General features: G+C 40.8%; 1 protein-coding gene across 3 annotated transcripts in view; it reads left to right on the forward strand.

Annotated features, from left to right (window-relative positions):
- Positions 1-2,811: 2,811 nt before the first annotated feature.
- The window catches only part of LOC122076679 (isoamylase 1, chloroplastic-like), a 52,451-nt gene continuing 35,979 nt past the window's right edge, over positions 2,812-19,283 (forward strand). For 2 of the 3 annotated variants that reach the window (XM_042642111.1, XM_042642112.1), the window contains exons 1-5: positions 2,812-2,954; positions 3,050-3,176; positions 11,883-11,969; positions 12,155-12,247; positions 12,851-13,009. In XM_042642111.1, coding sequence (XP_042498045.1) covers positions 2,899-2,954; positions 3,050-3,176; positions 11,883-11,969; positions 12,155-12,247; positions 12,851-13,009 — 522 coding nt within the window. In that variant the 5' untranslated portion in view covers positions 2,812-2,898. The remainder of the gene's footprint in view (positions 2,955-3,049; positions 3,177-11,882; positions 11,970-12,154; positions 12,248-12,850; positions 13,010-19,283) is intronic. The other variant, XM_042642109.1, reaches the window with a different exon arrangement.

A 19,283-nucleotide genomic window follows, 5' to 3' on the forward strand; every position in this document is an offset into this window, starting at 1 on the left:
AAAAGAGAAGAATGGAAAAATTGTAAATATCTCAAAGCTAAAAGGGGAATGGTATGGGCGTGATTTAGTTGAAATCCAATTATAAGCACAAGCCAAAGTAATCAAGGTTGGCTATTTTGTAATAAAGCAGAATCTTCAAAGAAGTGGCAGTATTGCAATTTCAAGGAGCTTCAACTTCGGAGAAACAAAGTAATGGGAGTGTGTGTAACATATGGCCAAAGGGTAAACTAGGAAGCATAATTAAATTAAGGGTAACTTACAGCGCCACCCCCTAGAGAATGCCACTATTATAGACACCCCTTGTATGATACCAAAGTATACTAAGACCCCCTATTGTCAATCGTTGTTACGGAATATACCTTATATGCTGATGTCAGCTACTGTATTTTTTTTTAAATACCAAAATTCCCTTGCAAAAGATGAGGTACCTAATATACCCATCTAACACTTCTTCCCCAAATCCTTCTTCCCTTCTTCTTAACCCTAACCCTTCTTCATCGCCGACATACTTCAAGGCTTCCGATCAAGTTTCTTCTAACATTCAGGTGTGTATGCAAAACCTGGTGTGCTCTTATAACTGATCCTGCCTTTGTCAAAGAGCATCTCAATCAATCCCTTGCAAGCAATAGCAACCTCAGCTTCATTTTCAGAAGTTGCTTTCTCTTCTCTGTTGGTTTAGATGCTTGCGAACAACAAGCGGCAGTAGAACTTGATCATCCGCTCAAGACCCCATACTTCGCAACATTGGGTTCATGCAACGGTTTACTCTGTATATCTGACTCTGAGGAAGATATATTGCTCTGGAATCCTTCTATCAGAAGGCATCATAAGCTGCCCATTACAACTATAGAGTTCTAGTCAGATTCGACTGTCCCTGTCTCATTGTACGAAACTCATTGACTGTCCCCGTCTCATGAGACGAGAGAAAAAACCCAATCCATGGCTTATAAGCTCTAACCCTTCTCTCTCTCTCTCTCTCTCTAGAATGCCCTCCATGAATCATTATTCACGAGACAAGTGAAAAACCTCAATCCATGGCTTATAAGCTCTAACCCTTCTCTCTCTGAACGCCCTCCACCACGAACTCCAAAAATCCCATCCTCCGTTCCAGAATTACTCGAGACAACAACACCAACACCTTCTTCTTCACCGTATCTCCAATCCCTTTCCTTCAAATCCAATCCTTCGACATCTCTACAGCTTCCCAACTTCTTCAAAGCAGCCAAAGGCAGCAACGCAAACATTGGCCGAATCTCACCGTTCCATCGTATAATCGAACGCGAATTGAATCAAAATACCTGGTCCGACCAGTCCGAAACGGACGTCCTCTTTGCCTGTGTTTATGCTTTGCCCGAATCGAAGTGGGTTGTTGCATTGCGCCTCCACACATCCGTCTGCGACCGTACATCAGCGGTGTTTATGCTGAAGGAACTGCTGGGATTGGTCCGAGGGAAAGAAGAAAGCGGCGGCGGTGACGGCGTTGAGGAGGATCGGGAGAAGGAAATAGAGGAGTTCAATTTAGGTAGTCTTTTTTTTTTTTTTTTTTTCTCATAAGGGTTAAAGAGTCATTTCATAGCATCACTTAACAGAGACTGATGGCAGTGGGGTCTAAGTATAATTTGGTATTATACAGGGGGTGTTTCTATAATAGTGGCATTCTCTAGGGGGTGGCGCTGTAAATTACCCTTAAATTAAAGGCATGAGGGATTAATTGTTAGGGAGGGTAAACTTGGAAGGTAGAAAAATAAAACAACTTGGCAGCATACCCTTCTTACGAGAAAAAGAAGACTTCTGCCTCACAAAAACAGCACAAAGAAGGGGCAACACCATGCAACTAAAAACAGCACTGGGGAGTCTTCTTCAACCTTCGACCAACAGCGACTCAACCAACCATTCCATCGACTTCTTAGTTGCATCAGTCGGTGGGGAGAAATCGTTCGCAGTTTCAGCAGTAGTCTTCAACAACTGAAGGGCACCAGCAATCTTTGAAACCCTATCAGCAGCGAATTGAACCAACAAATCAACAAATGCAGGTAAGAATAAACAACTTTTCTCTTCATCGAAACAGCAGAAATCCTAGACCTTCGTCACTAGGGTTTTATTATTATTCTTCTTCATCGTCATTGCTCTGATACCATGTGACCGGGAGAGAAAAATAAAAAAAACCAGAACCCAAGAAGAGGAAGAAGAGAACTGAGAGAGAAAGAAAGACATGGATTGAGGGAGCAAGGCTTGTACAATAGATCAGAATAGAATCTGCTGGCGGCCAGCAGCAACTTTAGTTATATTACCTGAGGTTACACAGTAGAAATAAAATAGACTACTCAAGACTTTTTAGCTAGCTATTAGTTATCTAGTCGTAAACATAGTAGGAATTTGAAACATACTAGGAAACAGATACTAATTTCAATAGGAAAACCCCCCACAACATGAACACACACTCTAACAGACACTACGCTAACAAGTAGGAAGAGCTGGTAGGGCTGTCAAATAGAAAGCATTGAAGAGGTCAGTGAAAATTCCAGAGACACCTTGGTTCTTCTGGAAGGTTCAGTTGCACGTGTTCATCATGCAGGTTGCCAAATCAGTTGGATCAGGCGATCTGGATCAGACTGCCCAATCCAATTATCAAGTGCTTGAATCGGTAGGAATCAGGATCGGGGACTGCTGATTCTGATTTGAATCGTGCAATTCCGCCGATCTGATTCCTTAAATCATGTCAAGTAGAAGCCTGAAGGTTGATTCTGTCCTTTGCCTTTTTATCAACCATAAAAGACTTCAGAACTTTTCGTTTTTTATTTCTGATTCTATTGGTTCAGCAACTTTTTTCTATCTTTCAACATGGATTTTTAGTGTCTGCATTTTACCGCTTTATTCAACAGATATTGGGTTACAGAGATGCATGTGGATGGCTTTCGCTTTGATCTTGCATCTATACTGACCAGGAGTAGCAGGTTCTTTTGCTATGCTCTATGGTCATTTATTTCAGTATGCATTTAAAACTTAAAATAGGCTGATGTATTTCTTTTCTTACTTTTCTCCTTTCTAGTCTTTGGGATGCAGTTAATGTATATGGGAACCCAATAGAGAGTGACTTGTTGACAACAGGCACTCCCCTGAGTAGCCCCCCCTTAATTGATATGATCAGTAATGATCCGATCCTTTGTGGAGTGAAGGTACCAACGAGAGTAGTTCCTTTTCCCTATCCATGTGAAAGCCATGATTTTTATTTATTAAGTGCATCTATATAATAAAGAAACCATTAGCAAGTTCTCTATTTATGCTTTTTCTTGCAAGCCATATAAGTTTCCATGCATTGCATGTTTCTGTAATTTTTCTCTTTAGCATGTGAGCAACATTTTTTATTTCTTGCTTCTGATATTCTCCTTCTGCTGGGAGCCTTTTCTTGGTTCAAACTGAATTTCCAAATGTCATGCTATATGTGGGACATATAAGAGTTGAAAAGGAGGAGAAACAGAAAGTTCCAGTTATCTGGAAGCTTGATTTCAGCATACATCCCAAGTTTATCTGTGCAATATCTGTGTGATTGACCTGTAATTTCCACTTAGAAGAGATTATAGATTTTCTATGAAGCATCTAGACTTGCTATTTGATATGGAGATTTGTTGTATCACAAGGATATCAGTTTATGATAGTGGAATTATTTCGAGCACTTTTCAGCTTTTCAACTATAAATGCATGCCAAGGACTCGTCTACATGGTTTTAATTTCGGCAGGGTAATCCATTTCACCCCAGCTGAAACTGAAATATGTTGGTAAAATGGACAGAAATTCCCTTTTTGTCTCCTAAACTATGGAATTTGTACATGAAACTTCAGGGGCTCCCTATTTAAGCATAAATACACATGTTTGAATTATTAAACTGGAAAAAAGTCACTTAAAATGATAGTTTGGCTTCAGACCCAATGTGTATAGTTTATAATGTTTCTGTTACATAACTTCTTACATCGTTGAATCAATAATTGACAAAATAAAATACACAACCACTACTTACATACAAAGTTCAAGAATGCAACTATCTTTAAGTTTTCTCTGCCCAAACATTGCATTGTACAAGGTTTCGACAAAATTTCACAAAACCAACAGAAATAATTCGGTTTTGCAAGCTATCGAAACGAAACAACTTGCGATACTGAAGAATTGCAATGTTTCAGATTTCGGTATCGTTTCGGTCAAACCCTTTGAATAAAATGCATGGTTTCAATCGAAATTTCGACCATTTTTCGAGTTTTGGTATCATTTCACTAGTTTGTGATTTTTTTGCCAAATCACTCCCAAATCTTTGTAATAAACCATGAATAACATTTGATAATTATGAAATGGTTTCTAATATAATGCTTATTCATTCCTAAAACATTTTTTTAGTTGTTTTGAATGAATTTTGTGTTCTAGAACTAAATTTTGTGTATATAGCATTGTATAGTGTACTACGTACACTACCAACCTATGGTCCAAAGCCAAACTACCATTTTGTGTGTGTATATATATATATATATATATTGATAATCTAAGCATTCCACTATGTTTTTTTGGGTGAATAAACAATTCATTACCAAGGAGAAGAAAATACATACAAGCCCCCTAAGGGGGGGGGGGGGAGAAGAAAAGGGACTTAGCCCTCAAGTGGAGGCTAAAGTCCTAAAAATAAAGGTGGGAAGCTCCCAAGATTCAACAATATGGCAATTTCTAGGGAAAGGGAGACAAGTGATAACAACTTTAGAGATCTTTGCTTTTACATAAGAAAATATGGAGCTCCAAATCTTATCAAGAGACTGAGAGTTGGAGGTCCATTTTCTATGATTGCGCTCCATCTAGATTTGATTGATTGAGGCACAGAAAGCAAGCTTGGCAACCAGGTCACAAATAGTCTTCCCTTGGAAGGTCATGTCCATCCAAATCCACTCCCTATGGATAGGAAGGATTCTTCTTCTCACCCGCCAACATTTGGAAAGGACAAAATTCCAAATAGAGAAGGATACAGGGTAGGAAAAAAAGAGATGATCAGTGCCTTTCGGCTTAGAGCAGCAAAGATAGCAAGCCGGGGACACTGGAATTCTTCTCTGGATTAGGAAAGCTTGTGTAGGAAGGCATTTCATAAAGACCCTCCAAGCCGTGAAGCTTTGTCTGGGGATATGTTGCTTGAACCAAATAAGCTTGTGCCATGGAGCTGGATTCCCATGCAATCTGATATGATCCCAAGAAGTCTTGATATTGAAGAGCCCATTTGAGGAGTGGAGCCAAAGGACTGAATCATTTGGGGCCTAGACTCCAGAGGATAATATGTCTGCAACCCTAGCTTGCCTAGGCAGCCCCGAACTGTAAATGCTTCTAGCAGTGAGCACATTTGAGAGGATTCTCATAGGATGCCAAGGGTCAAGCCAGAGGAAGGTGGAAGAGTCGTCCCCAATGCTATAGGAGATGGATCTAGAGGTAATGGATCTGAGGAAGAATATCTTACGCCACACCCAGGAGGAGTCGGAAGGAATATTTATAGTCCAAAAGGAGCCATGCTTAATTATATGCGAATACACCTGGTCCACCCAAATGCATTTCTTCTTGGAAGCCACTTTCCAGATGAGCTTTAAGATTCTTGCATTCTTAACATCCTTGATTCTCCTAAGGCCCAAGCCCCCTTAATTTTTAGAGAGACACACCGCGGCCCAACTGATGGGACGAAGAAATCTAGAAGATTCACATCCTTTCCAGAGGAAGGCAGCAAAAATAGATTCCATTTTAGAGATAATGGTCCTGGGCAGCCCATAGATTCCAGACTAATAGATATAAGAAGCTTGGAGGACAGCTTTAACAAGCACTAATCACCCCGCAAAGGATAAGAGCTTTCCTTTCCAAAGCTAAAGGCAATTTTTTTTTTAGGTCCAACATAGGAGCTCGGTGATGGGCAGTGAGCCTCCCAGGAATTAGAGGAAGCCCCAGGTACTTTACTGGCAGAGAACCTAACACAAACCTAGATTTCTCAAGGAGAGAAGAGGTCTTCACAGCTTCAGAGATACCCGGGAGGAAGAGGAGAGATTTCCTCGGGTTGATATGAAGGCCAGACATCCTAGAAAAGAGATCCAGACAATGCAAAATAGCGTCCAAAGAGGGACCATCCGCCTTGGGGAAGGTCATTAGGTCGTCAACAAAGGCGAGATGGGTCAGCTTGAGAGCTCTGCATTTGGGAATAGGAGAGATGAGCTTCTGATCAGTGGCCAGCTGCAAACTTCTAAAGAGGACTTCCATAAAAAGGCAAAAGATGTATGGCGAAAGAGGACATCCTTGTCTAATTCCAGCAGACGGAGAAAAGTAGCCCATCGGACTGCCATTGACCAAAACAGAGAACTTGAGCGAAGCAATGCAATGGAAAATCCAGTTGGTGAAAGAGGTGGGAACCTCATCTGGATGAGGACTGAAATGATAAAACCCCGCCGAAGAGAATCATAAGCCTTATGGATGTCAATCTTTATGAGAGCAGCAGAAGAATGGCCTTTTCTGTCAAACCCTCGAACAATCTCATGGCAAAGGAGGATGTTGTCACCAATGCTTCTTCCAGGGATGAAAGCTGATTGGTTCTCACTGACGTGGGAATCGACCACATTCTTAATCCGTATGGCGAAGATTTTAGCGATGAACTTGTACAGAAGATTGCAAAGGGTTATCGGCCTAAAATTATTCATAGAGCTTGCTCCCTCAATCTTGGGAATAAGGCAAAGAAAAGTGTGGTTAATACCCTTGATTTGGTTCAGGTTGAAGAAGCTCTTTACAACTTTAATCAAATCCTCTCTGATAATATCCTAGGCTGATGTGACGACCCATACTAAAACTATCTGGACCTGGCACTTTACTAGCTTTGTGGGAGAGAATAGCCTTAGAGATTTCCTCATCTGAGGGAATAGACCAAAGCAAATGAGCCATATTGATAGAGCCTAAAGTAGGGGTTCCTAAAAGTTTTGGGAATTAATATGGACTTTTAAGCCTCTAAACCCTTAATCCATCGAAATTTTGCACTTACGCGAAATATTTCAATTTTGAGTCTAGCCGAAACCAAGCTCAAAATTGAAATATTGAACCTTGTGACATCGAAGCATCCATCAATTAACACTTCTAAAACTAGAGAAAGTTCTATTTTTCATATAAAACTATTTTTTAATACTTTAAGAAGTAAAAATTACCTAATTAAAATAATTAATTAACTATGAGATAACACAAATTTTCTCATGATTTTTTTTAACTTTGAACATAATATTTTGCACTATTTTCCTATAATTTTTGAAATTTTATATCATTTTTTTTAAAATCAAAATATTAAAAAAAAAATAAAAAAGGAAGAGTCCCAGCCAAGATGTTTTGACCCTAATTAAGAAAAATGTCAATTATATATATATATATATATATTTTTGAATTCATTTAATTAAAATTTGGAATTTCAGTAAATGTAAACCAATTGCATGAGCATATAGGTCGGCCTATGTTGTCTAACATATAATAAATTGAACCCCAATAAAGCTAATATTGGTGTAACAATGTATAGAGAAAGGAGCGACTCTTGTTGTAACTTGGGGAGTCACAATCGATTAGATTGGGACTGCCCTCCTTCATTCATTATATAGACTAACCATTACAGCAACCTTCTAGTAATAGGAATCTCATAAAAGGAAACAAAACTAACATTTCTATCTAACTCACCTAGGTCGACAAGGACCATGGCTAAATACCCCTAGGAAGGGGAGTCATGAGTCATGAGTTGCGCTAAAGAGCAAGCCACAAAATGGACCAGAAATATTTGGCTGCCTTCGTCTCAAGCAAAAGGGACCTTGCAAGTAGCAACCTCCATCAAATGTCTATTCTTCCTCAGCAACACGATTTTGATGAGGTGCGTCTGAGTCGGAAGACTGATGAATCATACCACAACTAGCCATGAACTAAGAGCAAGGACTAGAAAAGTATTCTTTGTCATTATCACTACGTAAAATTTTGATAGATAAAATAAACTAATTCTGAATTTCAGTAACAAATGCACAAAAAATAGAAAACAACTCAGAACAATGCTTCATTAAATAATCCAAGTCAAGGACCCTATACATTCAAATGAACTAAAAAAGGTGCGTAGACCGTTTATTGACTCTAGGGGAATGGCTTACACGGTGAAGCTTTCCAAACTGACAAGACTCACACTGTAAACTATAATAGAACGAAAACGAGAATCAAGCTTCTATAAACTCTGCAAAGATGGATGACCTTTACGACAATGAATCTGATGAGGGCTTAAAATACTCAAACATGCAATGGAAGAACTTCAAGAATATATAGACCCCGAACCTACCAATGGTCTTCTTTCTCGTAAGGTCTTGAAAAACACATGAATCAGGAGAAAATGTTACGGAACAATTGTGAGCTTGAGTTAATTCGCTCACGGATAAAAGATTAAAAGGAAAATTTGGTAATTGAAGGACAGGCGATAACGACAAAGAAGAGTTAAGACGATATTGTCAGTGCCTTTGACTTTCACAACAAACCCATTAGCCAATGTGACAGTATCAGAAGGCTTTTGAAAAGAAGAAAATGTACCTGACACACTAGACATATGATCTGATGCTACTGAATCAACTATCTAGAGAAGAGAAGAGGAGGAAAGACGTGCGGTGGCATTACCTGTCTAGACAGAAGTAGCAGTGAAGGCTGAGGAGGCTAAGTTTGAAACTGAGCATACCATGCAAATTCTTGATCTATCATCTTGACCATTTTATCCTCAAATTGTCCTAGATGAGAAGGCTAAAAAGACTCAATAACCAATGCTGAATTAACAAACTGAATCTGAGAAGGTTTTTTGTGAAGTTTCCAGCAAAACCGTTAGATATGTCCTGGTTTGCCATGAACGTGCTGCCCCTGAAGTATTTAAAGTGTTGGAGTTACCAGAAGTTTGCCCCTTACCGCCCCCATTGTCGGTACATGTTCCACCACGATTATTATTCTAAGAAACAAGAGCAGAACTATCCGCTGGTGTAGAATCGTGAGACTCTCTTGAGAGACCCATAAGACTCGATAAAAGGCATCTACAAGAGATGCCACTTTGTCTCCTTTAAGAATCTGAGAATGAATAGCTTTATACTCTGGTCCATGACCACCCAAAAATCTTCTAACGGTGAGCTTCTCACTGGTTCTACATCTTCTGCACACTACCACTAATTGGAAGAAGAGAGTTTAGCTCCTCATACATCCCTTTGAAATCAACGAAGTACTGAGTCAGAGGTCAACCCTTTTGGTCAACCTGTTAAAACTCCTGAGATAAGTCATAGATACGAGATAGATTGTTCTGCCCAAAATACAGAACATTCAAATAATCCCACAGCTCCTTCACAGTGTCAATGTGAGTAACAATATCAACTATAGAGTTATGCATCGAGTTAAACAACTATCCCAAAATACGTGCCCAACAATATCCCATGTAGTGTCTGTAACATGTTTCAATTTTGTTAGATGATCTTGATCACGACCAGTCAAAACCAGCTGCACAATTTTCTTCCATTGTTGTAAATTGGTAACTCTTGCAAGCTCTTTCTTTGTGATCCTATGAGAGAATGAGGATACCACCTCAGTGACAACATTCTTTGCCTCAACTTCAGCCATTGATGCAAAGAGATCAACAGAAAGTCACACAAGACCAAAAAAAAAAAATATCGATCCATACAAAGTCTTTCACTAGAAAAATTGATCTAGTCTCCTTATCAGGGTTTTAGACCACACAATTGATTGATCTTGTTTAACTGATCAATCCTAATTAGAGAAAGAACTAACTAACTCTCTAGAAAAAACTCCACCAAATCCGCAATAAGAGAAGAATTGACTCAGATCACAAAACTCTATCTGGGTAAAATAGAAGAATACCTGCAATTAGCTGTGTAGTGCTCCAATGAAGCTCAAATTAGGACTGAATGTCCTTGATATGATTCTGAATAAACTCCTAAAAGGATATTCCAAACTGAGGCCATACTAGAGAGATATTGCCAAAATCGATTTTGGTAGAGTGCCAAAACCCTGACAGCTTTAGTCGATTCTCCAATACTTGGGCAATTCAATCTCTAAATCATAAAACCCGTCCAAAAATCACTCTGATGCAGATTCTTCACCAAACTAGGCTTGTTTTGTTAGGAATAAGCCTAGGGTTGGATTCCATACATGTTGGGCTGCCCTTGATCCTATGTGTTTTGAGTGTAATAGACCTCTTTTATGGGTCTAAAAGAGGGGCTCTAAGGTTGCATATGTGATTACTAGTTTGGTGAAGAATCTGCATCAACTCCTTTCCATCTTGAAAAAATTTGTATTAATGACTTGACTCAACTAATAACTTGACTCCTAAGAAAACAAAAATAACTTAAATTAAACCCAACTTAAAAAGGAAACTAATGGAAAATGAGACAAATTAGTAATCTCGTATGCAACCTTAGAGCCCCTCTTTTAGACCCATAAAAGTGGTCTATTACACTCAAAACACATGGGATCAGGGGCCCAACATGTACGGAACCAACCTAGGCTTATTCCTAATAAAACAAGCCTAGTTTGGTGAAGAATCTGCATCACTCTCATAACAATACCTAGAGTCGATCCTTCAAAAAATATGATTGATCACAATCAATCAAACTCCCATTCCAAAAATCAGCAAGCTAGAGGATGAAACCACCCCCTCTAAGAAATCAAGGAACCCTTGGGAAGAACCATTAACAACCAAATAAGAGTAGAAGGGTTTGTTACTATTGATACAATGATAGCAGAGATTGATTTTCTTGTTTAGGGATCAAGCTCTAATACCATGTAAAAAGAAAAGAGAAAAAGAGAATGGAGAGACGATTGTTTTAACTTGGGAGTCACAATCAATTAGATTGGGACTGTCCTTCATTCATTATATAGACTAACCATTACAGCAACCTACTAGGATTAGGAAAGTCAGAAAAGGAAGCAAAACTAACTTCCCAAGGTCCATGAGGACCAAACCAAAATACCCCTAGGATGGGGAGTCGTGACTTGCACTAAAAGCAAGCCGCGAATCCTCTTAGGTATCGACTTCTAACAAAAAGCATAGCAAATCCTTCTTAAACAAATGAGTCATGCACATTGGATGTTAGTATCATGATTAAGTACTGTTAATCATGCAATAAAATACAACAAATTTGAAGGATTTGGGGATTTTACTTCAAACTTGATATTTGGGGATAATTTAGACAAATGATGCTTCAAATCTACTAAGGCTTGATTCAGCGGCAAATATAGGTATATTGGGCAGAAAATTTTGTTTCCCAATAAATTGAGCTTGTCAGTAGTTTTTAGTTGTTGAAATGGGGTCTAAGTTGTGTTCCCAAGAAATTGAGCTCGTCAGTGGTTTATCTGTCGAAATGGGATCTAAGTTGTGTTTCCCAAGAAATTGAGCTCGTTAGTGGTTCAGCTACCGAAATGGGGTCTAAGCGCGTCAAAATGAAGGATTTATATACCTTCATTGTATCATTTTGCTGAAATTTTTTATATTTTGTATTTCTCCACCTTCGCAAAAAAAGAGGTGAAAGATACATTTTCATGATTAGTACACTCCGTAAAGATTGTGGTAAATGCAATCATTCATGTGTATGCATGTTGGAAACAAGGTGTCTCTCCATCTCCTTGAACCTGTCAATATTACATTAGATCCTTGATAAAGGAGTTGAGCAGTACTTCTGAGACTCTCATTTTATTAATGTCTCGCGTTAGCTAATCCATTTAGTAATCTCATCTAGTATTACCCCACAGCCTCTCTCTCTCTCTCTCTCTCTCTCTCTCAATCATGCATGCATATACGAAAACAACTGATGATTTTGTTTCTTTCCAATCTTCTACAGCTTATTGCTGAAGCATGGGATACTGGTGGGCTTTACCAAGTTGGTACATTTCCACACTGGGGTATTTGGTCAGAATGGAATGGGAAGGTCTGCTCACATTCTTCTTTACTTTATCCTTGTCTCTTCTTTTGTTCTAATGATGCCAGAATAATTCAAAAGTAGGACTAGAAGTTTGTGCATAAAGTGTTAAGTGTAATTCACTATGAAACATATTCCTGTTCTCCCTGAACTTTCATCTTATCTATAATTTATATTTCCTTATAATTTTCCAGTATCGAGATATAGTTCGACAGTTCATCAAAGGTACAGATGGATTTTCCGGGGCTTTTGCTGAATGTCTTTGTGGTAGCCCAAATCTATACCAGGTGATTAATTTGTAGCACTTGTTCCCGTGTACTAACCTAATCATTGAGTTTAATTTTTCTTAATTGGGAAACAGCCTCTCCGCAAAGATGAGGTAAGACTGCGTACATTTTGACCAAACACCCTCTCTGCGAAGCGGCTGTAAGGTTGCATACATTATGGCCATCCCAAGACCCCACAGTGGTGGGAGCCTTGTGTGCTAGGTACGCCCGCCCTACGGTAGATCTTAACCCATATTTGGCAGGATCCATGGATCCAGTCATGGATTGGCTCGGATCATATTGTCATCACTGAGGCCGTTATGATCCTAGTTTTAGCAGGGATTGGAGATCTTGGACTTGTTTTATGTAATATCTTTTGACAATTGGATTCCAGCTTTAAAACCTTTTTTCCCTCTCCACGTTACCCGAATGCAAAACTTGCATCTCTTATTTTTTTTAAAATTGATGGAATCCATAGCTTAGAATATCAGTTTTCTAGTACTCTTCCTTACTCATTCTCAGTGGAGTGTATTATTGTGGAAGTGCCCTGAGATTACGTATTTAAATGTTATATATGCAAAAGTTATTCTGATTAAAGTATGCTCCTCACTTGGACTGAAACAGGGAGGAGGAAGGAAACCTTGGAATAGTATCAACTTTGTATGTGCACATGATGGATTTACTTTGGCTGATCTCGTTACATACAACAATAAACATAACTTGGCAAACGGGGAAGACAACAATGACGGAGAGAATCACAACAATAGCTGGAACTGCGGACAAGTAAATCTTAATAATCTTGTCTAGATGCTGTAGTTAATTTCTTCTTGGTTTAAATTTGATGCTTGTATATGAATTCGTGTACCTTTCTAACTTGTCATCCTCTCTCATATCCTTGTACCTAACTTGTCATCCACTGTCATTCACCAAGAAGCTAATTTGTTATTGATATCTTCAGTTTCTCTTTCTTCTTCCACTGCATCATCGTACCTGTGTAAGCGTTCTATTCTCTCCTATGTATGAAAAATGGGAAAAATACAGCAGAAACAGGGTTGTGTTAGAATTTGTGGGAACAAAAAAAGAAAAAAAAAAAATTGTCATCTCCTGTGCAAACAAATAAAATTCCACTGTCAGTTAGTACTCATCCTCATCTTGCTTGAATGCTTGAATGATTTAATCCTGTCTGTTAATCTTCCAGAGAGAGAATAAATTTAGTTCTCCAAACTAGGGGGGAAAAGGGAAAGAAAAGAACAAATAAATACATAAAAGAACCTTTCTCAAACTGGTGACATCCAAGTGAGTTTGTCTTTATTTTTATATTTGCCCCACATTAGGAGAGAAATAAGAAAGGGGGGTTGACATTTTTGGTTGCAATCTATCCTAGCCATTTTCCTCATGGAATGTGTGACCGAGAGTAACAAGAATGACGCAGCAACTTCAACAAATATTGCAGGAGTTTTTTTCTTCTTTTTTTGGGCAGTGTTGTTTGTTTAAGTTGGCAGCTATTGCTGGAGTTCATGATTGGGAAGGAATAAGAATGGATTTGAAAACTATGCTGAATGTGCATATTGGGTGGTTTTAGAGACAGAGAAAATGGTTTCTTGGGATTCCGTACTTGAAAGCATTTGCTTGTCATTTGACATTAGATGAGACTGGAAAACTTTATATGTAAGTACTAATATTTTGATGATATATCCAACATATTTTGACAGATCTCTCATTCTTGGAAAAAGAGAAAAGGGAAAACAAATGAATTACAGTCATAAACTCATCGAAGTTTCTTTTCATCATTACATTACTAAACCAGTTCATCCGCCTCCCTGCTCATACGCCATCGCTTCTTCCCAGGTTCTTCCTAGAGAGGACTCTCTCCCTCTAGATCGCCAGGTCGAACTCTCACTGCCCTTGGATCCATCACCTGATATCACCAATCTCATCCTTCCTCCTCTTCCTCCTCTCCCTGCATCTGTCGCCGCTCCTGTGAGCCCTCTACCCACGAACTCTAACCCTAGTCCTTTAACCCTGAACCCCTCTTATTCCAGCCAGTCGAACCAGTCCATCTCTGAACCTCCCTTTATTCCCCTGAACCAATTTCTCCCGGTTCAATTGCTAAACAAATTCACTAAATAACCGTCCGACCATCCTTTGTACCCGGGAAACCTTTATAACCCATCTCATTCTTTCACCCATCCTAGCCTACCCAACTCTCTACCGGAACCAACTATCAATACCCATCATCCAAACATTCTTTCTGACCCGCCTAACCCTTTCCTTCCTAACCCAACGCTCCCTTCCTCTTCACGCAACTCGGATACTCTTTGCCCAAACATTGCTGGTCACCTCCTTTGCCAGGCGTCACTGTGCACTACCTCGTCACCGACCGCCACCTCCATGGTAACTCCGCCATGCTCGATTGCTTCGCCCCCTGCTCCTGTCCCTGCCATGGATGTCTGCCCTTGTATTGGGGACACTCCAGTCCCCACTGCGGCTCCGCTCGCCTTGGAAGGCCTCTCTGCTACCTGCATCAACCCGGTTGCCAGCTCCTGCCTCTTGCCTTGGGCCTTGGAAGGCCCTACCATTTCTTCTTCATTGCTTACTCCTGACCCTTCATCGGGTCTGAGAAGCTTCTCTGATATCTGCACCAGTTCGGACACAAGCTCCCCCTTGATCCCATCAGCCTCTGAAGGCCCTGCCATCTCTTCTTCACTGTTGCCCTGCTCCTCATGGTCTGCTCAAGACACCTCTGATGGTTCCCGATCAGGCCAGGACATCATTGACGATATGCAGACCTTGTCTCCCTCTCATGATCCTCTATGGAAATCTCTCGGAACCAACCATTTGGCTACTAATGGAATACATGTCAGCACTGGTTCTCTTGATCTGCACTGTATAAAGCAAGCCCCTCCTGCTGACTCTTTGGATGAGATCCTTACTGTACCACTGCCAAACCTCACCCCTGTTCCCACCTCCCTGCCCATCACCAACTCCTAACCACCACTTCCACCCACAAAAAACATAGCAAAATATCCTCCATCAACACTAGATCCACATCCACATCCACTGTCTCCCCTGTCATTGGTTACAGCCGCCAGCCTCCCTCCACCCAAGGTCCCCCCATCCCCAAGACCCCCCGCTGCTCGACCAAGCGTTCGATGCCCACCCCCCTTGGTTCCTAATGATTCCCTGGACTGTTTGGAATGTTCGAGGTCTTAATTCCTCGGCCAAGCAAACTGAAATCGGATCCCTTATTCGCTCTTCGAAGTCCAACCTTTGCTGTCTTCTGGAAACCCGTGTTCTGGAGGCCAATGCCTCCCGGATTGCCTCCTCGATTGCCCCCTCTTGGTCCTGGTCCTTTGCTTCTAACTATCTCCACATCTCTAATGGGAGAATTTGGATTCTTTGAGACCCTTCCTATCTAACCATCTCCACTCAATCCTCCTCTGCCCAAGTTAATGTAGAACTAGAATCAACAATCAACCTAGTTCCAAACAGCAGGATACTCTCAAAGAGGTGATCCAATCAATCACCAAATAATTCACTAACAAAATAGTAACAAAGCTGAAATAAATAATCAAGGATATAGGCAATTGATCTCAGTATGCTAACAGTTCTGTAATCTGGTTAGTAATCAGGGAATTAATGACCTAAAGCGTCAATAAGTGAACTGAGTCAATAAGGGAACCAAGCCCAAAAATAATAAGCAAACTTTCAAACCTGCGGATTCAAATTCTGGGCAGAAAAATTGGGTCAACAGAAATCGACCAGAATAGGGAGATTTCACTTAATCAATAAATTCAGTTCTGATTGGTCTAAAAGCTGGATCGAACGATCCTCTCCATGGGTATAACACTCGACCAGATCGTGAGAGTCATCAGATGGCAGAATGTTCAGATCAGTGAAGGGGTGATGGGAGCAAATCTGGAAATTCCAGAACCAGAATTTAAGATCAGATCTAATACCTGTGAAGCAGACCAGCAATTTAACTCCTTGAATACTTTAGAAAAGATGAGAGAGATAGCTTGAAGGAACCTCTTGGACTTCACGCCATAAAGAGTCATTGGATCGAACACCAGTCCACCACTTTGATCACACACAAAGTAAACTCACAAAGGAGCAAAACAGCAGCATAGCTTTTCTTATTCATAAAATCGTAGGCTATAATGAAAGCCATCTCCTTTGTTTATGATAATGATGGGGTTACAATTTAGCAACTAAAACTTTAGTTACTAAAACTGAAATAGGAAACTTAGAACAATAGTAAGTCATCTAGTTACTAAAATTGAAAATAGAAACTAGGAAAATTAGAAACTAAAGAAAATAGCAACTACTGAAATTAGAAACTAAATAATACTGAATATAGAAACTAAGACCGATAGCAAATCTGGTCGACCCCTCTCTTCGTCGTCCTGGAATAAATTTTCAATGCTACATCACAAGCCATTCACATTTCTATCTCCCATCATTCTGGCCCCTTCATCTGCTTTCGCCTAATCATTTATGCTTACAACCGGGCCTCTCTTAGGCTCTCTCTTTGGTCTGACCTGCTCTCTTTTGCCCCCCTCACAGGATCCAGGCCCTGGGGCATTGCGGGAGACTTTAATGTTACCGGCTTCAGTCATGAAAAACATGGAAGAAACCCCATTAATCCCCGGCATTTGACTCTTTCAACGATTGCATTGATGATCTCAATCTCACCGACCTCAGATGGTCGGGAGCCAAGTTTACTTGGCGTAACAGAAGATCAGGCAATCTTCGGGTGGCTTGTAAGCTTGATAGGGCCCTTGTCAATGAAGCTTGGCTCGACTCCTATCCATCTTCACATGCCTACTTTAGCCTTCCTAGGATTTCAGATCATAGTCCCATCTCCATCCATGTTCTTCCCTTCCGCTCCTTTGGTCCTAAGCCTTTCAAGTTCTTTGACATGTGGATCTCTCACCCAGATTTCCAACCTTTACTCAATAGTGCTTGGAACATTCTTACCCCTCTCTCCCTTTCCCCTCTCCTGGCCTTCGCCAAAGCTTTGGAATTCCTCTACCCTAAAGCTTTGGGATTCATCTACCTTTGGGAACATCTCCTCTCGGGTAGCCTCCTGTCGTGACTTTCTCCACCCCACTCAATCTAGGCTCGAGCATGATCTTCTCAACCTTGTCCTGGCTGAGGAAGAGAAAGTTGTTGCTTCTGATTTTTCTTTGGCTCTGGATCAAGAAGAAAGCATCCTCTGTTAGAAAGGCCGCATCAAATGGATTGATCTGGGTGACTCTAATTTTTCCTATTTCCACCGCTCCCTCAAAGCCAGGAATAATGCTAATACCATTCCTAAGCTTATCCCCTCCTCTGGGATTGATCTTTACTCCCCTGACCTCATTAAGTCGGAAGCCATCTCTCACTTTCAGAGGCTCTTCTGCCCTCCCCCTATCCCTCCCTCCATCCCCCCCTACCTCCTCAATAAGTTTGTCCTAGATGAGTTCCTCCCTTTCCTTCAATCCATTCCCTGTGAGGAGGAAATCCTTTCGGCCATTCCATCCCATAAGGCCAACAAAGCCCCAGATCCTGATGCCTTTAGTATAGGTTTCTTCTCTGCTTGCTAGAACATCATTCGCAACAACCTCATTCTTGCGATGCGTAGTTTCTTTTATAATCCTAATCAAATCAGAGGGATAACCACACTTTCCTTTGCCTCATTCCTAAAAAGGAAGGTTTGGTTTCCATGTATGACTTCAGACCCATTTTTCTTTGCAATCTCCTTTACAAGTTCATTTCCAAAATCCTTGCCAGCAGGATCCAAAAAGTTATTGACTCCCTTGTTAGTCCTAACCAATCTGCCTTTATTATTGGCAGGAGCATTTTTGATAACATTATCCTCTGTTATGAGATTGTTCGTGGTTTTGACCGCAAGTCTCACTCTCCGGCTGCCCTCCTCAAGATTGACATCCATAAAGTGTTTGACATGATTAGTTGAGACTTCATATCCAATGTTATGATTCAAATGTTCTTTCCGACCTCTTTTGTTCACTGGATCCTCACTCGCATCTCCTCCCCCCGATTCTTTGTCCTTGTGAATGGTAGCCAGTCGGATATTTCCCCTCTGGCCGTGGTATCCATCAGGCTGCCCCCTTTCTCCTCTTCTCTTTTCCCTCTCCATAGAAGTCTTGTCTCGCTCTATTCAATCTGTTACTGACCTCCATCTCATCTCTCCCATCCCCAAATGCAAATCCCTCCTCTCCCATTTGGCTTCCATCAATGACGTCATTATCTTTTCCAAGGCTGACTCTCTCCATCACCACTACCATGGACACCCTCTACTACTTTGAATCTCTCTCGAGCCTCAGCATCAACCTTCTCAAATCCAATATTTTCCTCTTTGGTGTCTCCTCTGATGTCTAAGCCAACCTTTTAGGAATCTCGGAAATTATGTTGGGTTACTTGCCTGTTAAATGCCTGGGCCTCCCTCTCATTTCTTCCAGGCTCACCTCCCACCATTGTACCCCTTTGCTTAATCAGCTCAAGAATAAGCTTCAGCTCTGGAAAGGCAAACTCCTCTCTTATGCTGGCCGTCTTACCCTCATCAAGTCAGTCCTCTAGTCGTTTACCTTTTTGGTCCGATACATTTGTTCTCCCTACTGTGTGATTAAGTCTATTGAAGGTCTTCTTTGCTCCTTCCTTTGGAAGGGTTCCTATTCCTCTAAATTCCTTTAGCCTCTCAGTTGGAAGAAGGTTTGCCTTCCCAAATCTGAGGGAGGTTTAGGAATCAGAAGAATCAAGGATGCCAATTCAGTGGGTGTCCTCAAGTTCATCTGGAAAAATTGTGTCCAAGCACAAGCGCATTTGGGTCGACTGGATCCTCTCTAGGTTGCTCAAGCATAACTCCCTTTGGACAGCCCCTTCCATCCCTAATGCCTCCTGGATCTGGAGAAAGATCCTTGATCATAGGCCCATTGCCCTCTCTGCTATTTCCTACTCCATTGGAAATGGTCAGACCACATTTCTCTAGAAGGACCCCTGGCCCCCTTCGGGCATCTTGTCTCATCTGATATCTCCTATAGTTATCTACTCCTAT

This window comes from Macadamia integrifolia, chromosome 4, assembly GCF_013358625.1.
Source record: "Macadamia integrifolia cultivar HAES 741 chromosome 4, SCU_Mint_v3, whole genome shotgun sequence".
Lineage (NCBI taxonomy): Eukaryota > Viridiplantae > Streptophyta > Magnoliopsida > Proteales > Proteaceae > Macadamia > Macadamia integrifolia.